At 40.5% G+C, this 23,285-nt stretch overlaps 1 protein-coding gene across 1 annotated transcript in view; it reads left to right on the plus strand.

The window, feature by feature from the left end:
* me1 (malic enzyme 1, NADP(+)-dependent, cytosolic) overlaps nucleotides 1-23,285 on the plus strand; it is a 108,557-nt gene that overhangs the window by 58,151 nt on the left and 27,121 nt on the right. The window contains exons 4-5 of the mRNA XM_022204918.2: nucleotides 13,496-13,571; nucleotides 16,102-16,263. Of these exons, the coding sequence (XP_022060610.1) occupies nucleotides 13,496-13,571; nucleotides 16,102-16,263 (238 nt within the window). The remainder of the gene's footprint in view (nucleotides 1-13,495; nucleotides 13,572-16,101; nucleotides 16,264-23,285) is intronic.

Below are 23,285 nucleotides of genomic sequence, written 5' to 3' on the forward strand. Positions count from 1 at the left end.
TTACTGTATATTCTGTTAGCATGAAAACAAAATTAATGTACAAAAATGTCATTCCAGTCCTGATGTTACCCTAACTGGCCTCTGTCTCCAGTTCACTAATTATACAGATAAGAAAATAGTGTGTAGTTGAACTTTTTATCTAGAAAGCATGTCCTCAAAACGTCAAACTGTTATTTTAGCCAAGAATGTTTAACCATGATAATAATTCCATAGACTTAGACCCAAACAAGTATCATTCCTTAATCCTAACCAATTTGGGATTCATTCGAAATGGAAACAAAATAGAAAACACTAAGGGATTTGACAAGCGAAGTATTTTAGCTATTTAGTTTGGGGAACTTTAGAAGATCTGAAAGAACCTGAGCTTCACTGGAACCCGTGTCTGAATCTAGGTCAGCCTTCTGTTGACATGGGACACTCCTTACTGCCCTTAAGAGCTCATTAATCACTGCTTTCATTTCTGCCCTTAGATAAGAAGTACTTCTGGAAATATGAGATCTAATATGTCTGAACAGCTCTGCTTGTTATTTGTCAGTTTAACAATCGCCCCTCCTTAGTTACTGGATGTGGTGAGAAAGCTCTAAGAGCGAGTTTCTCTGTGTTTTGACAGCTCCATCAGTGCTCAGCTCAGCTTTGGCTGTGAACACTTGTAGTCCTGTCAGAGTTTTGGCCCGAGGTTAGGAACTCCTAACTTGAAGATACCCATCTGCGCTCTCAGGCTGTATTAGCTGCAGAATCAATCAAATAACTTCAAAATACTTTTCATACATTTAACATGTAGTGATGAAGACTTGTGATTTTAGGGGGACATGAGACGTTTTGTGGTTTGGGGTATTTTACTTCAGGACAATCAGAACACTGTCTAATTGAATGTTCCTTAGTTTGATTGAAGCCTGTAAAATGCATCAGTCTGTCCAAACTTTGGGATTTGTTGCTCAGTGGGAAACCTGCCATGAACATCAACTGACCTTCATGAACTGTCCTTGCTAGTTCCTCTGGTGCTTATATTATAGAGCATTGTATATTCTTATTATAAACACAGCCTTAAATGCAACTCTTGGGAAATCAACCATGTCATTGCAGTAACCGGTGTCAGCAGAACACCTGATCTCACATCCTCTGGTACTCCCAAGCCGTGGAAATCAGAGATTAATTAATACCGAGGACTGTGGACAGAACGGTGGATTCTGCTAAAAATATGCAGTATTCAGATACATTAAAACTCTGACAAACCACTACTGACAGTATTCTGATAAAATTGCATACTTTGCACAACTGACACCTGCATAACTTTCATGCCTGACATGCCAGCTTCTTTTACAAAGAAAGGACTTGAGGACTCCTGTGTTTGAAAATCTAAATTGCGTAAAATAATTCCTAATCCAATCAGATTTTTACAGGAATGGTGCTGGGTACTGCACTTTCGCTGTGCAATATTGCAAAAACACAAAATAAATCTGAATGTTTAATGTATTTAAGTGCCTGTATAAATCTGCTTCACAGTTTGTTCCATCTTGCCTGTTAGAATTTAGCTTATTTTTATGTCAAATAAACAATGAAGCTTTTTCTTTCTTGCTAAAAATCTGTTTGGTCACAGCCAGTGTGTTGTACTGTTATTACATTATATTGTTGTAAATAGAAATGACATGTCTTGTAAACATACATGACATGATTTACATAGTGTGTATTTTGGCAGGGCTGACTCGGAGTACGTCCTCTGAAACCGTCATGTTGTTTCATAGCATTCATATTTCCACTTGTGCGTAACGCTGTCTGAGATCAAATTTTGAACTGTCGTGTGATGTGGAGTGTTTGTTATATAAACTGTCAGAGAAACTGTGACATGTGACTACTGAGGATATACCTATATGTAAGCGTGTTGGTTTCAGTGTGTTATTTGCACGACGTGACCATGAATGAACCTGTGCTTTGACCTACTATTTATAATGAATATTCTCTGTAAAATTCTGGGTAGTGATGTAGATGAACTCTCTAGTAGCCTCTCTGACCTCTACAGGAATGAGGTTTGACCCCAGGTGGTCCTTTTTGACTTTCTTTGATCTCTTATTTTTATGTCCAACTTGACCCCATCCCCTGGAACCCTGAACGTTCACGTTGATTTAGGGCTCAGCATTACATCAGTCAGAGCTCCAGCTCCAGTTTCCTTATTAGAAAGCTGAAAAATGTCACCTTCAGTGCAGTTATATACTGACAGGTCACACATTCTTCTTCGCCTTGCAGCTAAAACATCCCCAGTTCACTTCATGGCCTGGGTCTGGGATCTTTCTGCATGGAGTTTGCATGTTCTTCCTGTTTTCTCCAGATTCTCCATCTTCCTCCCACAGTCCACAAACATGCTGAGATTAACAAGTGATTCTAAATTGTCTGTAGGTGTGAATGTGAGTTTGTCTCTATATGTAGCCCTGTGACAGACTGTTACCTGTCCAGGTGAACCTGTGACAGACTGTTACCTGTCAAGGTGTCCCCTGTCTTCACCCTAACTCAGCTGGGAACCCACGACCCCAATGAGGATAAAGCGCTGTTTAAACAATAGATGAATGGATAGCATTTACCAATCCACGCAGAAATGCTGTGGTTATTTTTATGATAGTGCAATGAATTATTATTTAAATATAGTGAATGACTGTAAGTGTGATGCTAAGGTCCTCCAGTGGCAGCATGCTTTTCCATTTGCATCTTGAATGATGGTGATAGTACACTTCTGTTGCCTACATGGTTATTATTGTAACCATGATGACGAAGCACCGTCAACCATTACAAAGTAGTTATTTTTGCTTTAAAAAAACATTATCAAACTTGGTTATGTACCTGAAACTAACCTAATTTTAAGCAGTGCATATTCACATCTTCAAACTATTAGTACATGAACACTGCCAACTACCACCACATGAGCCTTATTCTCAAGGTGACCTGTTGCAAAATACCACTTTATTTAGGTTCTCCATAACTAGACATTTATCCAAGTTTATGGACTACCTGAGTATTCCAAATGATAATTGAATATCAGTGTAAAACTGAAAACCCTGAATCATTTTCAGCATACATAAATGGCCTTGAGACCATAAACATATAGAGATTTTTTATTAGAATGAACCTAAGCTATACTGTAAAATACAATCGTTTTAACTTCTCACTTTGTGTCATATAATACATGAATCATCTTCTCAGCTATAAGCCATGAAGAATTTAATCCTCTTAAAGCACTTTTCCATCTGCCACCACCCTCGACATCTCTACATGGAATCCACATTTTCTATGAACGTCAAAGAAAATACAATAGGCCATACATCACTGTCTCCCCTATGCGATTTTAGTCTTTCCACTTGTTTCCTATTGTCTGTAATCTGTACATCTGTTTTTCATGCGAAGTTTACCTGTTTGAGTCTCAGATGATTTAAGTTTTCCTGCATATCCATCATGTGATTCAGTCTTGACCACTGTTGCTAACACAAAGCAGCATTTGCAAACAAACACAGTACAGTTTGGACTCGGACAGTGTCGAGCGGAGGCGAAACCAGTTGCCTTTGAATGTGACTTTGCACCCCACACAAAACGTCATTGGCATGCCTCAAATGTCAGAATCTGTGTGAAAAGGCGAATGAACGGAAAAGCTGGTTGCACAGAGCTGAGTCTCATCTAGTAGCCAGCTGGGTTCATCAGGTCTGTGCCTCTGATTCCTTTAGCAGGGCCTTTGTGCTGGAAAGGGATTTTTCCTGCTGTTTCTCGTCCCATGAGTTATGTAAGGTCGACTGAGAGAGAAACTGGACATCCACAGCAGTTGTCTCGACACTTGAGCGCCTCTAATCTTGAAGCGGACAGCTACAGTAGACATCAGGCCCTGAAAGCCCAGAACCTCACTCTGTCTGGTTGCTATTTTCATCACCTGCAGGTTGGCCTGCGTCAAACATTCCTTGTCTTTTTGTTTTGCTGCGTGTAACCTGAGGTGGTGAAAGGCAGGTCAGATTGGTTAAACTGTGTTCATTTTGGCCCTTGATTCTGCAGAATTAACCCTCTTGGCCAAGTCTGGAAAACCTTCACGAGCGTAGATTAGTTGTGTGGAAGCCCGGTCTGACTTCAGTGGGCTGCAGTGGAATGAGGTGAGGGCGGGTTTTCTGAGGCAAGGGACTGGAACTGGTTCTCACTTGTGCAAAGAGAGACGGAGTGATTCAGCGAATGTGTTGAATACTCATAATGTGATGGAATCCTGTCAACAAAGAAGAAGAAGAAGAAGAAGAAGAGAGTGCATTGTCTTCAGAGTCATGTTGTCTGGAGAGAGAGGGTGTGAAGGGACTGGAAAGAGAATTCCTGCCCGTCACGTTTCATTTCCCAGTGATGAGAGCTCTGTGTTGAAAAAAAGGCTCTGTAAGTTCTGTTACGGCTGTGATGAATTCCTTGAAGCAACACAGACATGACACTCCCTTCAGACGGAACAAAAATTTTGTGTTTTTTTCTGATTGAACATAACAGGGAGGCTTAGATGTGCTCAGACAGAGATGGAGCGATGGATTTTGAGCTGGATAATTGTGTTTGTTGAGCTGATGCCTGATTATTCACCTACTATCTGGATCCAATTTCAATTTTTTCCCCCTTTTCTGTTCACAGAGCACGTTTACCTCCTCCCAGCGCTCTGTTGCATATTTCGTTTTATTGACCATCATCTTTTCCATTGCAGTTGGTTATTTTTAAACTGGGCTTAGTTTGCGTCAGCTCAGACTGCAGCAGGAACATGGGTATTGATTGGCACTGCCAGACCCCCAGTTCCCACTGAGTTTTCTTCTTCTGCTCTATTACTTTAGTCAGTTTCTTGGCTGCTTAATGTGCGGGAGTATGGGTGTGTTACTCATAATGCCAACAGCTTCACTCCTTTTGGCTTCTCTTCTCTAATTGCCTTAAAAATGACCACAATGAACAAAAATACCAGTTCAAGCTAAGCTAAAAAGATCAGAGTTGCCTTCCTGTTTTCCTGTTAGTACTGTGTGGGTACAGGAACTAAGATGGCGCTCAGGGCAAAAAAATACATGCAAATGGTCAAGAAGTGGAGTCCAACCTCTACTATACAATAATCTACTCCACAAAAAAATAAAAATAAAGTATTCACTTTCCATGGAAAGCCATTAAGTTATTAAATACCTCTCAGCAAAGGAAGCAAGAAAGTTGAAACCAGCGGTCTTATTGCTTAAATATTGTGCTGTCAGTCCTTTTCTACAGCTTGTGGTCAGATACCACATCCAGTCACAGAAATGACTGTCTCCTCATGAGCGTTCTCTGTGTGTTGGTGTGTAGTTCTTCACTTCATATAGTAGGATGTAGAAAACTAATGTTGAGTCAGAATAAAACTTCAAGAAAAGTCCAAGGCCATGGCTGAAATGTTTGGTTTACGTTGACAGATTTAACCAAGACTCCAGAGTGGCTGATGAGGAGCTGAAGTCTGGAAAGCCTTCATGTCTTTGTTTGTTCCTTTTTCAGCTCTCAGGAAACCAAGGTGTAATAAAAGTGTTGGTGGTTCATCTTCATGGTATAAAGTGCACACGCCCGAAGAACTATGACTAATGCAAATTAAGAGACTAGAGAGGACTGACTGTGTGCAGCGTGGCTTCGTGAATGGTCGACTGTTAGTTGGTCCAGACTACAATAATTCATCAGGTACTGGTTACAGAATGATGGATGAATCTGACTGTTTCATGTTTCATCCAGCATTTTTGTTTTTTAGTGAAATTGTAAAACTAGTGTGTTGCCATGAAACTTAGTGCTTTGGAATTGGGTACAGATTCATGTTCCTCAAGATGACTTCCAGTGAACTTTCACCTATCGTCTAGCATCACCATTGGGTCAAAATCTCAATTTTTGACCAAATAAGTGTCTGTATCTCTTTGTTTGATTTATTTTAAGGGAACTTAGTTTAGTCATCCAACTCATGTGAAACGGACTGTTATATAAATGTAGAATACAATGTTACAGTGTTAATATTTTGTGTCCAAATTCTCCCCACAAAGAAAACCCAAAACCCAACTCAGTGCAGGAGGGAGTAGAAAGTGATGATTTTTGAGGTCATGATGTGTTAAAAACTATTTTTAAAAAGAACTGGGTTCTGAAGTCTCTGTTTGTGTTTCTGCAGCTCTGTAAGACCAAATTCTGTGCTAAGGGACTGCAAGAATTGCTTTTCTGAATTTCTTTTGCTAGTTAATATCGTAAGATGAGAAGAATATATTCATTAGACTTTGTCAGATTTTACTCTTGGTCTGACAATCAGCACATTTCTGGTGTCAGATTGCAGCACATTCAAATCTGCGGTTTATTGCTGTGTTTTTAACTCCATTCTCTGTTTGTGACTGTTTGAACTCAGACCAAGTGTCCAGTTGATTAATCTGTTCTAATGAAATTCTACACTTTAATCTCTGGTTATTGGAAGCTGCGTGTTTTTGTTTCTGTGGAGGCCTGTTGAACTTCCCAGCTCTAATGAAATTACACTCCAAATATCCCAGCAGCTGGTCTGGCAGAGGGATCCGGTGTGTTCATTTTGGAGAGATGCTTCTGTTTGAACCTGTTTTGAAAGGCCACACATCTCCACGAGGAAGTTCTCGCATTGAATAAATGTGTTTGTTCTACTATTAAAAGCAGACTGAATCTTGGATAACTCTCTGCTTTTATATACCATACGTTTCATACTGTGCTGGAAGCCACAGTTTAGTAAATACTCACTTCATGCTTACAGCACAATTTTAACATGTACAGTGAAAATCTCGATGTGATGTTGTCGTTGCTAATTGAGAGCATGTGTAGCAGCGCTGACATCCATGACAGCAGCATGGGTGACATAACATCACTGTGTGTGAGACTGTAGGTGTACAGTTACCATCATACCAACATCTGAGAGGCACACAGCTTCATTACATAACCCTTAAGTTTCAGCATGCCAGCGATGGCAGCAGCTTTTTGGAAATGAGTATGTCATTTGTGCAATAACAGTTTTCTGGGTCCATAACAGCTCCAGCTGGTACAGGGATGGATAAACTATACACCACAGGACTATTTATTTCCAGTGCAATGTCACCTCCAAATAAAATGTGATGTTTGACAGTTCTTATTCTGTTTGTAACTGCATATGATGTAGTTGAATGAAAACTAAAGGCTTTTTTTTAAAGTCTTTGCCTAAAAATCCCATTTTTGCTGTGGTTACAGGATTTGACAAATATTAAGTTTTACATTGAACAGTATAAACTGGATAATATAATAAATACAAGATTCACCATCAAAGAATATGTGATTAATGGACAGAGACACAGACTGCATTTTAATAAGACTCCAATACAGTCATTCTAATGAATCCTGCTCTGTCGTGGTATCATTTCCGATAGATAAGTCCCGATAAGTCCTCAGCAGTGGATTTGTAGTAGATCACAGTCCTGTGATCGTCAGCAGACAGCTCACATAGTGTTCACTGGTTGTCATGGTTACAGTGACGCCGTGCTGCTATCTCACAATGATACAGAAATCTTAAACAAATCCGTGGATCCAGACAAGAAGCTGCATCACTGCTAAAATCTAATGAGGTGGTTCATGTTTAATTTCTGACCTTCCCTGAAAATTGCATCCAAATCCGTTAGTCTGTTTTTGAGTAACGTTGCAAACAGACAGACAGACAGACATCCACCCATTGTCACATGACTCCGCTGAAGCTCCGCCTCCTTGGCGGAGTAATAGCAATGGAATAATTTAATCACTTTCTGAAAGCAATAAGCCACTCAGTGCAGTGCTTCACAGTGATTTTAAAACAGCTTCCAGGGTTTATTTCTGCTTCGCATCATGTCTAATAGCACCTCTTAGCTCTTTAACGACAGTGTAAAGCACTGCCTCTTATCACTTGCAGTGACAGTACATCAACTAAGACCTTTTACCACAAGTAGCAATGAGTACCATAGAGATGTCGGTATATAAAAGACCACAAGGTTACAGGATATTTGTCTCAAGTGGCTCTCAGCCTGTATCTGTGCATTTCCTCTATTTTACAGGTACAGGTTTGTCTGAATGCATATTTGTGCCAAAGAACAGAGAAAAGTAGATAAAACTGTATAAAGAAACAGCCTGAAGTTGTCATAGAAACCCTGCCGTTCGTTTTATATCATCGTTGAGTGAGGAGAAGTGGCTTTCTGTTTGTCTGTGTGAAAGGAATGGGTTAGACCAGATGGCAGGCAGAAACACACAAGAGCACTTTGAAAAAGTGATTTAAAGAGGAAACTCCATTTCAGATATTCATTTGAACCTGAAAGAGGTGAGAAAAGGCACAGAAGATGTAGTCTCATTCTGTAACGATAAAAACCACGCATTTAAACGTTCAACAAGCAAGGGGTCACAGGTTGATTATCGACATAAGAGAGAGGAAAAAATACTTCAGCTACACAAAAGTCTGTTTTTCTACTTTCTAACAGTTTTCTTTTTTACACAATGCCTTATCTGGCTTTTAAAAACCATTCAAAGTGAAGAGTTTTTTTCCTTTTCATATATAGTGAAGGAGTAAATGGGCCTAACTTTGAAAACCTAAAAATCTTCTAATCCTTTTTAATAAATAAATTGAAAAGAAGACAGTGGAAGAATACTTTGAGGTCGATGAAAGTCATGTAGGCTTTATTTAACCCACTGCTGTCTACCTTTCTTCTCTGTTAAAGTTACATTTCAGAAGCTTTCAAAAGCAGAATTTATTTTTTGTTTGTTGTTTTTTTCAAAGTCAAACAGTGCAAGTCTCAAAACAGGAATTATCCTCTTCACTTTTTTGACATTTGGAAGAGATGTTGGCTCCATTCGACTCCAGTTTGACCCTTTTGGACTAACTTTTACCAACCCTCTGTCATCATTATTCCCAGGGGACACACACCAACCACAGAAACATGTCTGTCATGGCAGATTTGGAGCTTAATTAGTTAGAGAAATCTCATAGTGCGTGGCTGTGACCTTTAACACTGTTTTCACACTCTTTTCTCAGTGATTTGTGTCCACTGTGTCAGCTGAACCTTATGTGGCTCGCTAGCTGAGGGCGTCCAGCTCAGTGAAGATTAAGGTTATGTGGCTGGGGGGGGAGAATGGTGACTAGTGGTGTTTTGTGTGGACACGGGTCAGTGATCGGAGGCTGCTTTCCTTGTGGGGCTCAGAGTGTGTTTTGGGGTCATGGTGTGGAAAGCAGCCTTTCCTCCTGCCAGCTCCCAGCAGCCTTTCCGCAATCCCGGGGGTGTGTTTTGTGTGGGGCTGCAGGTCAGCGGTTGTGCTGTTTCAGGCTATCAGGTTGTTTTCTTTACCCTCTGTGTTCTTGCCACACTCTTCCAGGAGGAGCCAGACACGGCGGCTCAGCGCTTTGTGGCTCTCCTCTCATCTAGAAAATGAGGCGTCTGCATTCACTGTGGTTATTTCATCTGCAGCAGTGAGACACATGCACACACACGCGCATGAAAACTATTCAGAGCATCAGTATGGGGAGAAAAATGTGATTATGAACCAGGTTGTTTTGGACGACTGCTGCAGGATTACTGAGGGGCTCAGCCAGTTTGAAAAAATAGGTGGTGTGATTTGAATCAGAAAATACACAATGATTCAGCAGCAACACCTGAACACTCACTGAGAAAGTGGAAACTATTTATCAAGCAAGGAAAGAAGGTAGGAGAGAGTTAAATATAACTAATAAACAGTCTGCTAAAACACTGATTAATAGTTAGCTTGGACATGTTTCATGTAGTTAGCTAAGTGATGAAGACAGTGTTAAATAAGATGGCTGAAAGGTATAAGCAGTTAAAATAGGAATCCAAATGTAATAACACTAAAGATTAAAGGATAAATAGTGAAAGTGAAGCGGCTCCATGCAAAAGATGGAATAGCTAAAGAGTTAATACGTAGTTCAGTTCGTTAGCTAAAAATAATGGTTGAAATAGTTTGCAAAAACTAAACAAGAAAAGCACTCAGAGAGCACAGTACTCAGTCAAGGCTGCTCAGTCTTTGTATCATTCTGACGGATGAAGTCTTTAATAAAAATGACCTTGCACTGAGCACAGGCGTATGTTCTGCATGTGTATGTTATGTAGGGACACCAAATCATGTGATTTTAATATGTAGCGAGTGGTGGGAACTGATGGGACTCAGAAACACCCCCACAATTTAATCAGTTGTTCCTTGGATCATTTCTGATGGATAAGTCCTGATAAGTCCTCAGTGGTGGATTTGTAGTAGGATCACAATCAGCTGATGTAGTGTTCACTGGTTGTCATGGTTACAGTAATGCCGTGCTGCTATCTCACAATGATACAGAAATCTTTAACAAATCCGTGGATCCAGACTATAAGCTGCATCACTGCTAAAATCTGATCACTTGGTCCTTGAGTCAAATCCGTCCAGTTTTGAGTAATGTTGCTGACAGACAGACAGATGCACACCAGTTGTCACATAACGCCGTCGTGTTCCTTGGCGGAGAAATTAAAGATATAAAATATAATAGATTAATGGTTAAGAAGACAAACTGTTCATAAAAGATCATAAAGTATGAATATTCCGTTCAAATAGCTGGCTTAAAGAAATAAACTGTTCAGATAATTAGTTAATAGAAACAGTTAGCTAAATGTGATGGATAAAATAGATTTTGCAGCTACTAAAGTACTAAATGCATGTTGTAATTTACATAAGTGCAAGAGCTAGAGGGTTGAAATAGCTGTGCTAACAGTAGTGCATAACTAGCAACTGTTTTGGTTGCAAATATAAAGAGGTATTGAGTTCATCTGACAGAGCAGTGGGTGCAAAAGAAGTCTGGAAACACAGTTAACAGAAATTGAAGACATACTAGTGTTTCCTTCAACAGCAGTCTTTATAGACTAGAAGGGATGCAGAACATATTCTGGTTTTTCTTTTATGTTAGCTGAACAACTGTTTTAGTGTCAGCGGGTGTAATTTTCCTTTAATCCTCAACCCAAATTCCAACCCCAAACTACCAATAACCCCTTTAAAAAATCTAGACGAGATGACTTCATTCTGCAGCAGTGTTCTCACACAGATATGTAAAACACATCTCTTTTATTCTTCATTTCTCTCTCGTTCCACCCATACATAGAGCTGAGCGAACACTGATCTTTATGGATTGTGGACTAAAAGCTTCCATGTGATGCTCATCCCCTTTACAGCTGTTCTATACTGTCAATGCTCCTTTAATTGTTTTCTTCCATTGCAAAATTCCTGCTCTGAAAAGATCCTTATCTTTACAGAGTGATGATGGATTTAAAACAGTGTGACTTCTAGCATCATGAGATACTGTAGATTCTTAGCTGGTTGAGGCCTGTAGTCCTCCCCAAAGGAGTGACCCGGGCTCCGAGGTAATGAGGGCAAAAGCTGCTCTGAAAGTACAGAGAGGCAGAAAATTAGAATTGTAGGAGAAGGGGAATAATGGAACACTAAATGTTTTTGATAACCTTTAAGTTGACAGAGATTAATAATTGCTGCCAGTCGGCTTGTCTGCATTTCTTAATTATGTAAAGTTGTTTTCCAGCAGTCATATTGTGGGGTCAACCTTTCAGCTTCGTTCTTTCCCCTAAAATCCCGTTGCTGGCGGTGGCTAATGTGCTCCTGGCTTCAGATAAAGACACAGCAGGCACTCCTTGTCTCACTTCCCTGCAGTCCCTTACAGCTGCAGACATTTTTCTGACTCTTTAAATGATCTGTCCATGGTGTGTTTCAGCCAGCACTTTCACACTTGTGCTGATGTGTAGATGTGCACATATGTGCTTCATTATGTTGCCAGAAAAACTGAAAGTGTTTAGAATGCCAGATGTCTGTGGCTTGGTGACCTTTATATGACCTGGAGAGCTTTTTGCATCTGGAGGACCATGTCGCCTTCAAAGGCTTTCCATCCGTCAGTCATGCTCTATTTCTTCATCTTCTATCCCTCCATCTCCTTTTTTCTTGTAGGGTAGCAGCTAAAGATCTGTTTTTCTTCATCTTGTTGCCTCTTGACCAGGTCGTTAATGTAACTGAGAACCAGTTTTCTACTAACTTACCTGGAAAAATTAAGGTTAAATAAAAAAAAAAATTTTTTAATTGTTTTCATTTACACATCACTTGTTGATTTTTTAAAAAAATATTTTGTTGGATCATGGACAACTGATAAAATCTGCAAACGTTAAGTTTTCACTGATGTAAGCATCGAGTCCTGATACTGGAAAAGTTGAAACCAGACACTGATTGGAAATTGAAATTAATATCATAAAAAAATTCTGTTGGTAAACATCCCCCAAAATAATTGTAATTTTCTATATGATGAATTGATTTTGAGGAGGTACATGACAGGACTCCATTTCTGACTTCTTTTTATATTTAACAGAACAAATAATAGCCACAGGTGTCTACAGGTAAATGTCAGTATATTCCAGCAGATGATGTTTTGATGTACTTTCCTAAATTGGATTTTTTTCTGAATATTCAGCTACAAACATGTGGGTGACCAACTTAAAACAAAAAACAGAAATAATGTCTCCCCAAAAATTGTAGATAATTTAAATACCAGTAGAATAGTTTTACTTGTTTTTGGGAAATCAACTAAATGCTAAATTAACCAACTGTTCTTTCAGGTTTCAGAAGGCTAGTCTCTTGTTTTAATCATGCTGCTGTGAATGGTTTCTAAAGTGTTTCCCAAAAGCTGACAGTTTCACATTAATGTTTTGGGGAGGAGCTAAATCTTTTTACTGGTTACGTTAAAGTCTTTGCAGACCCAGCCGTTCCTGTAAATTATTCTTTCACTGAGTATTTTGAGGCCATTCTTGATGTGTGTCCATTCCTCTGTTTTTTCCTCCTCCAGCACAGACTTAAGAAATACTGTAAGTTTATGAATAGATTCTTGATAAAAGTGACATTTTTACTGTTGCTGGCTGATAAAGGGGTCGTTGCCCTCAGTACTATAACCAGATGCATGTGTTGGGTTGAAGGGAGGCTGCAGCTGGAGCCCACACATTGAGATGATCTTTTTATCCTGGGATTGTCACAGGTCAAAGGACACTGATGCCAGTGAGCAAGAAAAGGGGGGAGGTTTGGTTGGAGCTGGGGTGATAGGGAGAAGAATGAATTTTTGGAGAGCCTCAAGGGTCCAAAGCAAAGTCCCTGCTGAAGCTCTGGGCTCAACATTAAAGTCACAGGTGCCATCAAAATTCAATAAAGAAAGGCAGAAAAGAAATAGCAGCTTAACTTCAAACAGTCTCTGAGCTACAGCTTAGAGCTGTTTTCCTTTCAAATCTTAGATAAGATTTTTTTAAAGTACAAAGTGTTGATGTGTTGCCTTTGTTTTGCCAAGATTATTTTAGTGACATTTTGCTTTATTAGAGTTGAGCTTGACATTAAATTTGAGGAGTGTGGAAGAAGAAGAGCACAGGATCTGTTCTGGTAAACTGACTGATATCTCATATGTAAAAAATGTGTCTTTCATCTGCAACTTACGGGCTTCTGTTTTCCTGTGTTCCAGGGGGCTGTTCATCACTATTCATGATCGTGGCCACATTGCTTCAGTGCTCCAGAACTGGCCGGAAAAGGACATCAGGGTAAGTAGCACTACACAGACAGTGGCTTCAGCTCCTTCTTCGATGTCATTCATTACTCTGCCAAGGAACGCGGTGGAGTTATGTGATGATTAGCGTCTGTCTGTCTGTCTGTCTGTCTGCCTGTCCGTTAGCAGCATTACTCAAAAACAGACGGATTTAGATGAAAATTTCAATTATTCCATTGCTATTACTCCACCAAGGAGGCAGAGCTTCAGCGGAGTCATGTGACAATGGGTGTCTGTCTGCCTGTCTGTTAGCAACAATACTCAATAACAGACCAATGGATTTGGATGAAAATTTCAAGGAAGGTCAGAAATGACATAAGAACCAAGTGATTAGATTTTGACAGTGAGGCGGCTTATAGTCTGGATCCACGGATTAGTTAAAGATTTCTGTGTCATTGTCAGATAACATTAGTAGAGTTATGAGGGCACAGATACAAAAATAATGCCACATTAATAATTAGCTTTTGGGTTCCACTGCAGTCCATTCTTGATGTATAACTAGACGAGCCCTCAGTAGAGGGCAGAACCATGCCCTCTACTGGCAAAAACCCTGCCATGCATTATACTCTGTATCAATTTTGATCATCCTACGTATCTCCCTTCCTACTTGATCTGCTGACTTGTAACTCCACAAGTGAGCAGGGGACCTTAGACTGACCTTCAGTGCCAAGTTTGATTATCCTGACTTCAGCACTTGCAGAGATATCTGACAGGACATACCCACATACATACTTAGCCAGCCAGATACCGAAGCGAATGCAGTAACCCCGCTGACGTATGTCAGGCGTGGTGAATTTCTTCTTATGCTGTTTTTCTAATAGTCTACACGCTGTTGCCTTGGACAACAACTTTTGATCCTATCTAATATATGATGTTGGTGGCATAAATTAATGCAAACGATGGAAAATGGAAAGGATTCCTGAAAATTAAAGCTACTTTCTCCTGTTTGAGTCAGGTTTGCAAAAACCTACTGTGACCTTCTCTTTTAGAAAAAATATGTCTTTTGAAAAACCAATTTAACTATAAATTAATAGGTTTCAGGCCTTTACGTGTCAGTACTCAGTGTGGACTAATGTGTTTTTGTTTTTGCGCTTTTGTAGAATTTAGACTGAAATACAACACCAAGCTTCAAAATATTTGCTGGCAAAAAGAGAGAAAAGACAAAAAGTAGGACACATATTGAAGACATATTAATGGAATGTAGGAAGACATAGATTACCTCTGTGCAGCTCCACTCCCTAAAGAGATTATTACAACTAGTTTCTCAACTTTTAGGTAAAGTATGAGTGAAAGCAGTTCCTGGTAATTATCATTGTATTGTCAGTATGCAATCCTTAAAGACATACTCGCACTAAAATAGCTTAGCATTATTGTTTTGTTTGATTTTGGTTGACATTTTACACAGAATATGATTCTGAAGTACTGAAGTACTCATTTTTAAAATATACTAAAAATAAGACTGTGCAAGCCATAGTCTTATTTTTTTAGACTTGTTGCATACATGGTTATCCATTTAATACTGTGTCACAATAACGTGAACTATACTTGATATTTCCTATAGATTAAAATGCTCTGACTAAACCAATCACTGCTTTAAATCCAGTGGTCTGTGATGGAAGATTTTACTTTGGATTCTCTCGACCTGCCAGACTGCCGATTTCCCAAAAACCTGAATTATTCCATTAATCTTGTGTATGGTGCAACTATGTGCAAGTCATAATCTGGCCATATTTAGAATGACGACACCAGCAGGCATTCCTGGCATGTCGAATATACCTGCAGCCTCAGCCACCTGTTCTCAGCTGTCAACAGCAGGGCATTTACCCCAGCGCTGACATGCCGTTTCTCTTTGCCGGGGTGGTCTTATCATAAACTCACCTAATATGCCCTACTTTTAGCATTTCAGTGGAGACAGGGCAAATGGGAGCCAAGGTAGTCATCCACCGATAAGCTTTGGCAGCTTCTCTGTCACAAATTAACAAGTGATGGAAAAAATGCTAGCTGCTAATGGTGCTAAGTATAGTTGGTATGCATTTTAAGCATTCAGCCCAACGGCACTCTTTAAACCTGTCAGAATGTGAGAGGAACTCGACTGTTAAACCGTTGTGCCAGGGGTTTTTGCATCAGACTAATGGTGGAAAACTGTCGGAATTGGAAACGTTTTGCATTAAACTCTTCTGTTGTTGATATTAAGTATTACACAATTGATTAGTTTCATGCTGTGGAATCAGCCCAGAGGAGGAACTTATCGCTGAATGAGTACAGTGACTAGTGAGTGGAAAGCCAGTAGGGTGTAGGAGGAGTGCCTGGCTTACACTGAGGGGAAAAAACATGTTTCTTTGTAGCAGGGTGGACTTGTTTTGATGAAGAAGGGATGAGCTGGGGGATATTTGGACTGCTGCTCTATTTATTTTCAAATTAAATGAAATCTAACTAAGTTATTACAAATGTAGAAATCCAAAAAGTGATTGTCTTTGCTGATATTTCTGCTCTGCTGTCTAGCTGACTGTTGTATCGATTGACAGGCAGTGTGCGTGACAGATGGAGAGAGGATCCTGGGGCTGGGAGACCTGGGCTGCTATGGCATGGGCATCCCCGTTGGAAAGCTGGCCCTCTACACAGCCTGTGGAGGGATGCCGCCACAGCAGTGCCTACCTGTCATGCTGGACGTGGGCACAGACAATGAGGTATGAACTGTCGTCATTAAACTGCTTGTTAAGACTGATTTTTGGAGATAGTTCTCCTAAAACTTGGAAATATGACAGCCGTCTTTTTTTTAAAAAATCAATCAATTGTATTTTCACATCAGTGGAACTTTGTGAACAGCATGTCATCTTCCTGCATCCAGTCCAGAAGTACTCTTGATCCACTTCGTTCTTTGATGACAATGAAACCAACTGTCAAACTAGATCACTCCAATCCTCCTGTGTCACTGCATTCTGAAGTGTTTGATAAGCACAGTTCAGATGAGGAGTTAATCTGATGTTGAAAAAGGCAGACCTGCTCTTTCCAACAGGTATGGCTCACAAGCAGTTTTTGTGAATGAAATATGGCAAAGAAAGGAATGCCCTGCCACACTGTATGAGCTGCTCTGTAGTTCGACATTCACAGGAGAAACTCAGCTCACTGAGTGAATGCAAACTTTAAACATCAAACATTTGCAAAGCACGTCAGCAGCATGCAGCATTAACTCAGGCTGTCATGTCAACATCCGCTTTCAGGATCTTTCTCACGCTGCCCAAACAAATCTCTGCCAAATAAGAGGAACCCTTTCTTCATGGAAAACTGTTGCATATGTTGCCCTGGCTTTTTTCTGCACACAGGATACAATGTGAACATCAGACATTTCACCACTAATATTCACCTGTCCATATTACAGAGAGCACACAAGACACAGTTTGTGTTCTACTTGATGGACAACCACACTGACCTCTCTAAGATCACAAAACACTTTTTTTGTATGTTAAGTTTTGCCTGATTCATTTCGCTCTACAGTGTCAAACGTGGTGTGAATTAAAATGTAACTTTACTACGATAAAGACGGAGTCAGTAAAAGGTTTGAAGCATTATTGGTGGGTAATAAATATAATCTGGGTTTGATGATGAGTTTGCAGGAGCTGATGTTTTGTTAGTTACTTTCGGTTGTTTGCCGGAGTCTAAACTCTGAACTTATTAAATGCAACATTTAGACAGACAGCAGAAGTGCAGTAGTGTCTTATACAGACAAATAGGTTGCTGGAAATGTTCCTCTGTATCCCTATGGAGATATTTCCAGCTAGAATAGTCATTTATTACATTAACAATGTCTACACTGGATTTATTCATTTAATGTCATCTTCATTAAAAAAATGTTTTTTTTCAAAAATAAGGACATTTCGAAGAGACTCCAAACTTTTGAACATTAGTGTTTATCATTGAATAGTCTTTATGTAGTTCATGTAGTTTTAATGTCACTAATCAGATTGAACTATTTTGTAAGTTGGTTTCCTGGTCAAAAACAAAATGCCTGAAGGATGTATTATGTGCAGAGCATTGTATCAAGGAAATCTAAAGATGATTTTTCCTCTCCCTCTCCAGTCATTGATTTACCCTTAAAGACTTAGAATGTTTTTTCCCCATGAAAATAATCCCTTCTTGACTGAAACTGGGTTGGATGTCACCCTATACATTGCCTATTTTAAAATATCTGACTCTGTGAAGTCCCTACCTCTGTCTCCAGCCACCCCATAGCTGCTCACTGCAGCTAACGAGCTCACATGCATTTTCAAACCACAAACACGGAGAGCAATGATGGAGAAAACCCCTCCCCCAAGTTTTCTTAGGTTCGTTGCTTTTGAAACACTGAAAGTCTGTGTTTTTGTGACTGTAATCAATACGCTGCAGTTTTATTGTGGAAATACTCAACTAAGACATTGACTGTCTAGTTTATGTATGATTTGTCTGACAGCATATAGAGAACATCATATGGACATGTTCACGAGGTAAAAAAGTTTATTTTCAGGAAAGAGGGTCTTAAGTATCATTGCTACAAAGAGACAGAGAACCTACTTGTTACACTTGGCGCTCCACATGGCAAAGATAGAGAGGCAGCTCTGACTAAAATGAATGCAGCGCTGATGTGCTTCATTTCTGTTGCATCCACTTTGGGAGCAACAGTTTTAGAAATTTTAGAACAGATATAAAATATATCATGGACACTGACACCTTGTTATAGAGTGATATTTACCCTTTATTTTGGAATCTAATCTTGCTGAACATTTTCAAATCTCTCCCTGGTGATGGGGAGAAGTAGTTTTATTAAACATCAAAATCCATGGAGCCCAGTGTTGTTCATTTTGGCCTTACAGTTGTGGAGCTGTTGCTGCGGGAATTTGGCTCAGTTTTTAAGGCAGAAATTCAAAGCAAATGGTGTAGGGATGAAGTGGTTAATCCACCCAAGCCATGTAGGTCCTCAGAAATCAGCCAACAAAAAGAAAACAAATCTTTACAACTAGGAAACACCCTCTACATAAGTGAGGTAAGCAGCTCCATTGATGGATGCCAGTTGGGAAAGCACCTCTCCCCTCTGCCAACCTGTGAAAGTAGCAGCCAACAGAGCTGCAGTCATTCACCTGTGGTCCCAGTTCTGCATGTCAGCGTCTCTGAGAGATGATCCAAACTCGTGTGTCTGCAGCCTTAAACACACTAAGAATAGTCTGTGTGCACTTCTATATATACACAGCTCCTGGTCACGGCCAAGGGCGTGGCAGCCTCAGATGTGTGTGTGCCTGACACAGCTGAGCTCCGTCTGTCAGAAGCTGTCCTTCCTTTTCCAAGACAGTCTTCAGATGACTCAGTTCCTGGAGCTCAGGTTCATTCCAAGCAGATGTCTCAAGTGGATTAAGGATGAGAGGTGTTTCAGAGGTTAGATGCGTTTGCAAGTAAAAGTGAACAACAAATGTTAGGTAGCAGAAAGAAATTTGAAGAGACGTTAGACTGGAGAGAGATGAAGAAGAACTTGGAGGTCGTGCAGGTGATGTCATCTTTAAAGGACTGGAGTTACTTTCTGACAGCATCCTGCCAACACACACTTCATCAAAGTCCTTAGGCTCAAAGACAAACTGCATTAAAATAACTGAAACTCTGCTGACTTCCCAGAAAGCTCATAAAAGATATTTCTTTGCTACATTAGTCCTTTTCTTGCCATTAGAACTAAAATTGTGTCTCATTCTGCCAAGGCCTCAACCTCACCTTTTTATCTTTATAGACCTACTTTCTACAGCTCTACCTTTTGACCTGTCCCTGTCCTGGCATCTTCATTCATTCTAAGTTTCGACATTGAATCTCCTGCTCTGTTTGAATGAGTTTGGTTTAGGGTGACAATCCCATCTGCAGATTCTAGGGTGCACTGAAGCACTTTCAGACATTTATGGGCATCACAACACAACTTTAACAAGCTATATCCATACATGCACGTGTCCCAAAATGGCTTCATACCTGCAGTTAAACTCAAAAGAAGAGAAATACTTCTACCTTGTGTAAGTGTTTCTCACGGAGCATAACCAAGGAGTTTGTGGATGGTTAGTCTGCAACAATTGGACTCTCCCAGTTACACTTAAATCTTAGCTTAAGTCCTTATGTAATATGTGAAATATGTTCAGATGTAAAAATACTCAACTTCTTCCCAAAGATTTGATGTGAAGTTGGCGACCACACTCATGAACTGCAAGGCCTTTAGCCTAGCTTAGCACAGAGAATGGAAAAGGCCTGCTTCTGTCCAAATAGGTTTAACTTGGAAGTGCTCCGTTGAAGTAGATGACGTGTTATTCGACCAAAAATAATTATAGCACATAGTTTTCCTATAAAAACACATGATTTTTGGATGGAATTTCATTTTCTGTTTAAGCAAATGAGAGTTAAAATGTTCATTAATTACCTTCAGGTGCTAACAGGAGAAGTCTTAAAGTTTGAAAACAGCCATGTAGCCAACTGTTTCCCCCTGCTTCTATTGTTTTACTATTCAGTGTTAATCAGTGAGGAGTATGTCTGGGTAGAGGAGCTTCTCTTCTAGGTTGTTGAAGACGTTTCACCTCTCATCCAAGAAACTCCTTCATTCCCAGACCTGGGGCCTCATTTATAAAACATTGCGTAGGATCCATACTAAAAGTTTGACTACGGCGAAAATCTGAAATGGGCGTATGCCAAAAAATATTCTGATTTATAAAACTGTGCGTACACACAGCTGCATGCAATTTCCCCTTTATAAATCACACACCAGCTGGAAGATTGCACAGGTGGATCCACCTCACATTCCGCCCACAACACGCCCACATTTTACCATGAATGGTCAATGCAAAGTAACTCATGAATGTATCTGTAAAGAATAAGCTGCTGATCCACGGCATTTTACGCAGCGCCCCCTGCAGTCTTTTCTCTGCTGTGCGTCAGGATGAATGAATCATGTGTTGACCCAGGCCACCCTGCCACTAAATTTGTTATGATCATGTCTGATGTACAAATAATTTGTACACTGATTGAATGTACATTTTTTCGGTTCACACAGACAAATTCATCTTCACTTGGAGCCCTTACAGCTACATGAGTGCAGTCAGTTACGCCGATTACATTTGGGAAACCGGACATCGCTGCAAATTGCCGTTTAATGTTGGCCTGTTCACCCACAGTGTAAGGAAACCTGATGTATTGACTGGTCATGTTTAGAATGTCATCCAAAGCAGCTGGCATTATTGCGCTGAGGGATGGTTGTGATATCCCAGACCTAAAGGACATCATTTAACTGTATATCAGACCCAGATAGGATTTAGACAACAAATGTAACCTCATATATTCTTCATATAAAACACATACCTGTCGGCCACTTAACGCTGGAAGGAGCAGGTGTCAACAGAAACCCCCGAGTCGTCAGCTCCTGTGTCTGTACCGGGATGGCGTGGTTTGTGCGGGGGGGTCGGTCTAAGACGGCCCAGTTCAGCACATAGATCCAAGAGCACTGCTCTCGGGAATCTGAATCTGCTTATTAGCCAGTCATCGTCATGGGCAAATCCCCGTGATCCTAAAATCTCTCTCCATTCTTAACGTGATCTTCCAGTAATTCCAGTGCATCCATTGTGCCACATTACGCACGGCTGTCACCCGCTATTTATCCACTTGATCAGCGATTGGACTGATTGTCACAGGCCTTTTCCAAATTAATAATCAATCAGTGCCACTCACCGCTCTATATCATTTGAAGATGTTTGATATATGAACATAGTTCTGCAAATACAGTCGTCAGCCGAATGTCCCACTGTAGGAACATCTACAACAATGAGGGTTTATGATTATCCGACTCTACAAGTCTAATATGTGATAACAATAAAGGTTTGAGATCAATCTGGTTTCAATTCACCACTTCACCCTCCGGCACTGCCGTTCCCTCTGTCTCCAAAATGTGCTATAGCAAGCATCAAGGTTGGCGCACCGGTGCGCACATTCTCACGCTAAGTTTGTTTTTATAAATCACAATCTTTGCATAGAAAGTGGCGTACATAACTTTCTAGCCCTGTTTTGTGCTTACGCAAGCTTTATAAATGAGGCCCCAGATGAGTTACAAAATCCCACCAGCGGATTCTGGGTCTACCCCAGGGTCTCCTCCAAAGCAGATGTGTTCAGAAAACCTCCAAAGGAAGTCTCCTTGGAGGATCCGAATCAAATTTCCAAACCACCTCACCTGGTTCCTTCAGAGGTGAAAGAGCAGCGACTCTACTCGGAGCTCCCTGCAGATGTTTGATCTTCTCAACCTATCTGTAAGGCTGAGCCCAGCCAGGAGGAAGCTCATTTTGGTGGCTTGTACCCACAATCTCATTCTTTGGGTCACTACCCAGAGCTCATGATCATAGGTGATGGCTGGAACATAGATGGATGGTAAATCAAGAGCTTTAGCTTGCGGCTCAGCTCCATCTTCACCACGACAGTTCGGTACAACGTCCACATTACTGCTGACGCTGCACCAATCCTCCGTCCATCTCATGCTCCATTTTCCCCATCACTCATGAACAAGATCCTGACATACTTGAATTCCTTTGCTTGGGGAAGCAACTCCAACCCAACTCGGAGGGATCAATCCAAAGGTTTCGGGCAGAGAGCTATGTCCTCGGACTTGGAGGTGCTGATCCACATCCCTGCCACTTCACACTCGGCCGCAAACTGTTTGAGCAACATGCACTAAGTAATTTATTCCATTTTTAGTAGCTTGTCCAACAATTGATATGAGAAATACATCAGCCTTCCTAACTTTTAAAAAATAAAGCCAACTAGCTTATTTTTGAGACACATTCCTTTGATGTTATAACAGACACAAGCATTAATGATTAGTGGTCCATCAGGAAGTGTTTTACACACACATGTAAACAGGGACAAACCTGCCTGCTATCACATGCACACACACATATTACTGCTTATGCAACTCATAAGTAGCTATAAAAGAGATTTTACTGTAGTCTGACCGTGTCCGACTTTTCCATTTTCCCCTTATTCTAAAGAGATGACAGGCTAAATGAGATGTAATGGGGTAAATGGACCGGCTGTGTGTGTACATGTGTAGTTCTTCTGGACTGGACTCATATGGGAGGGAGGCTCGGCTGCTGCCCCTCAGTAACCCTCTGCAGCCCCGACTCTCTAGGCATGATGGGAGCAGATGGGGGTGGGAGGCCGTGAGGTAGTGGTAGCTCTGGCTAATTATTAAAATGACTGTTATTATGGGATTATATTTGTCCTTGAGTGGATGTGGGGGTAGAGAGAGAGGCAGGGAGGCAGACATCCAAAGAGTGAAGCAGGCAGACCGAAGCATACCTTTGTTTTTTCTTTAAACCAGTGGTTATGCATTTTGGGACATAGGCTTATTTGCTTTCTTGCCAAGAGTTAGATGAGAAGATTAGTACCCTGCTCATATCTGTACAGTAAATATGACATTTGAGCCAACAGTCGGCTAGCATAGCCTACCACAGGACTGGCTCTGTCCGAAGGCAACAAAATCCACCTACCAGCATTTAAAAGATCAATATTTAACATCTTTTTTAATTTAATCTGTATAAAAATCTAAGTGTAAAAATAAAATTCTGCTTCTGCATTTCTAGTAGTTATACTAAGTTAAGCTAATCAGCCTCTGGAATTAGCTTCGTATTAAACTAATTGATCGATCACAGCATGAGCAGGTTGTGCAGGTATGTAG

This window comes from Acanthochromis polyacanthus, chromosome 12 (genome assembly GCF_021347895.1).
Source record: "Acanthochromis polyacanthus isolate Apoly-LR-REF ecotype Palm Island chromosome 12, KAUST_Apoly_ChrSc, whole genome shotgun sequence".
NCBI lineage: Eukaryota > Metazoa > Chordata > Actinopteri > Pomacentridae > Acanthochromis > Acanthochromis polyacanthus.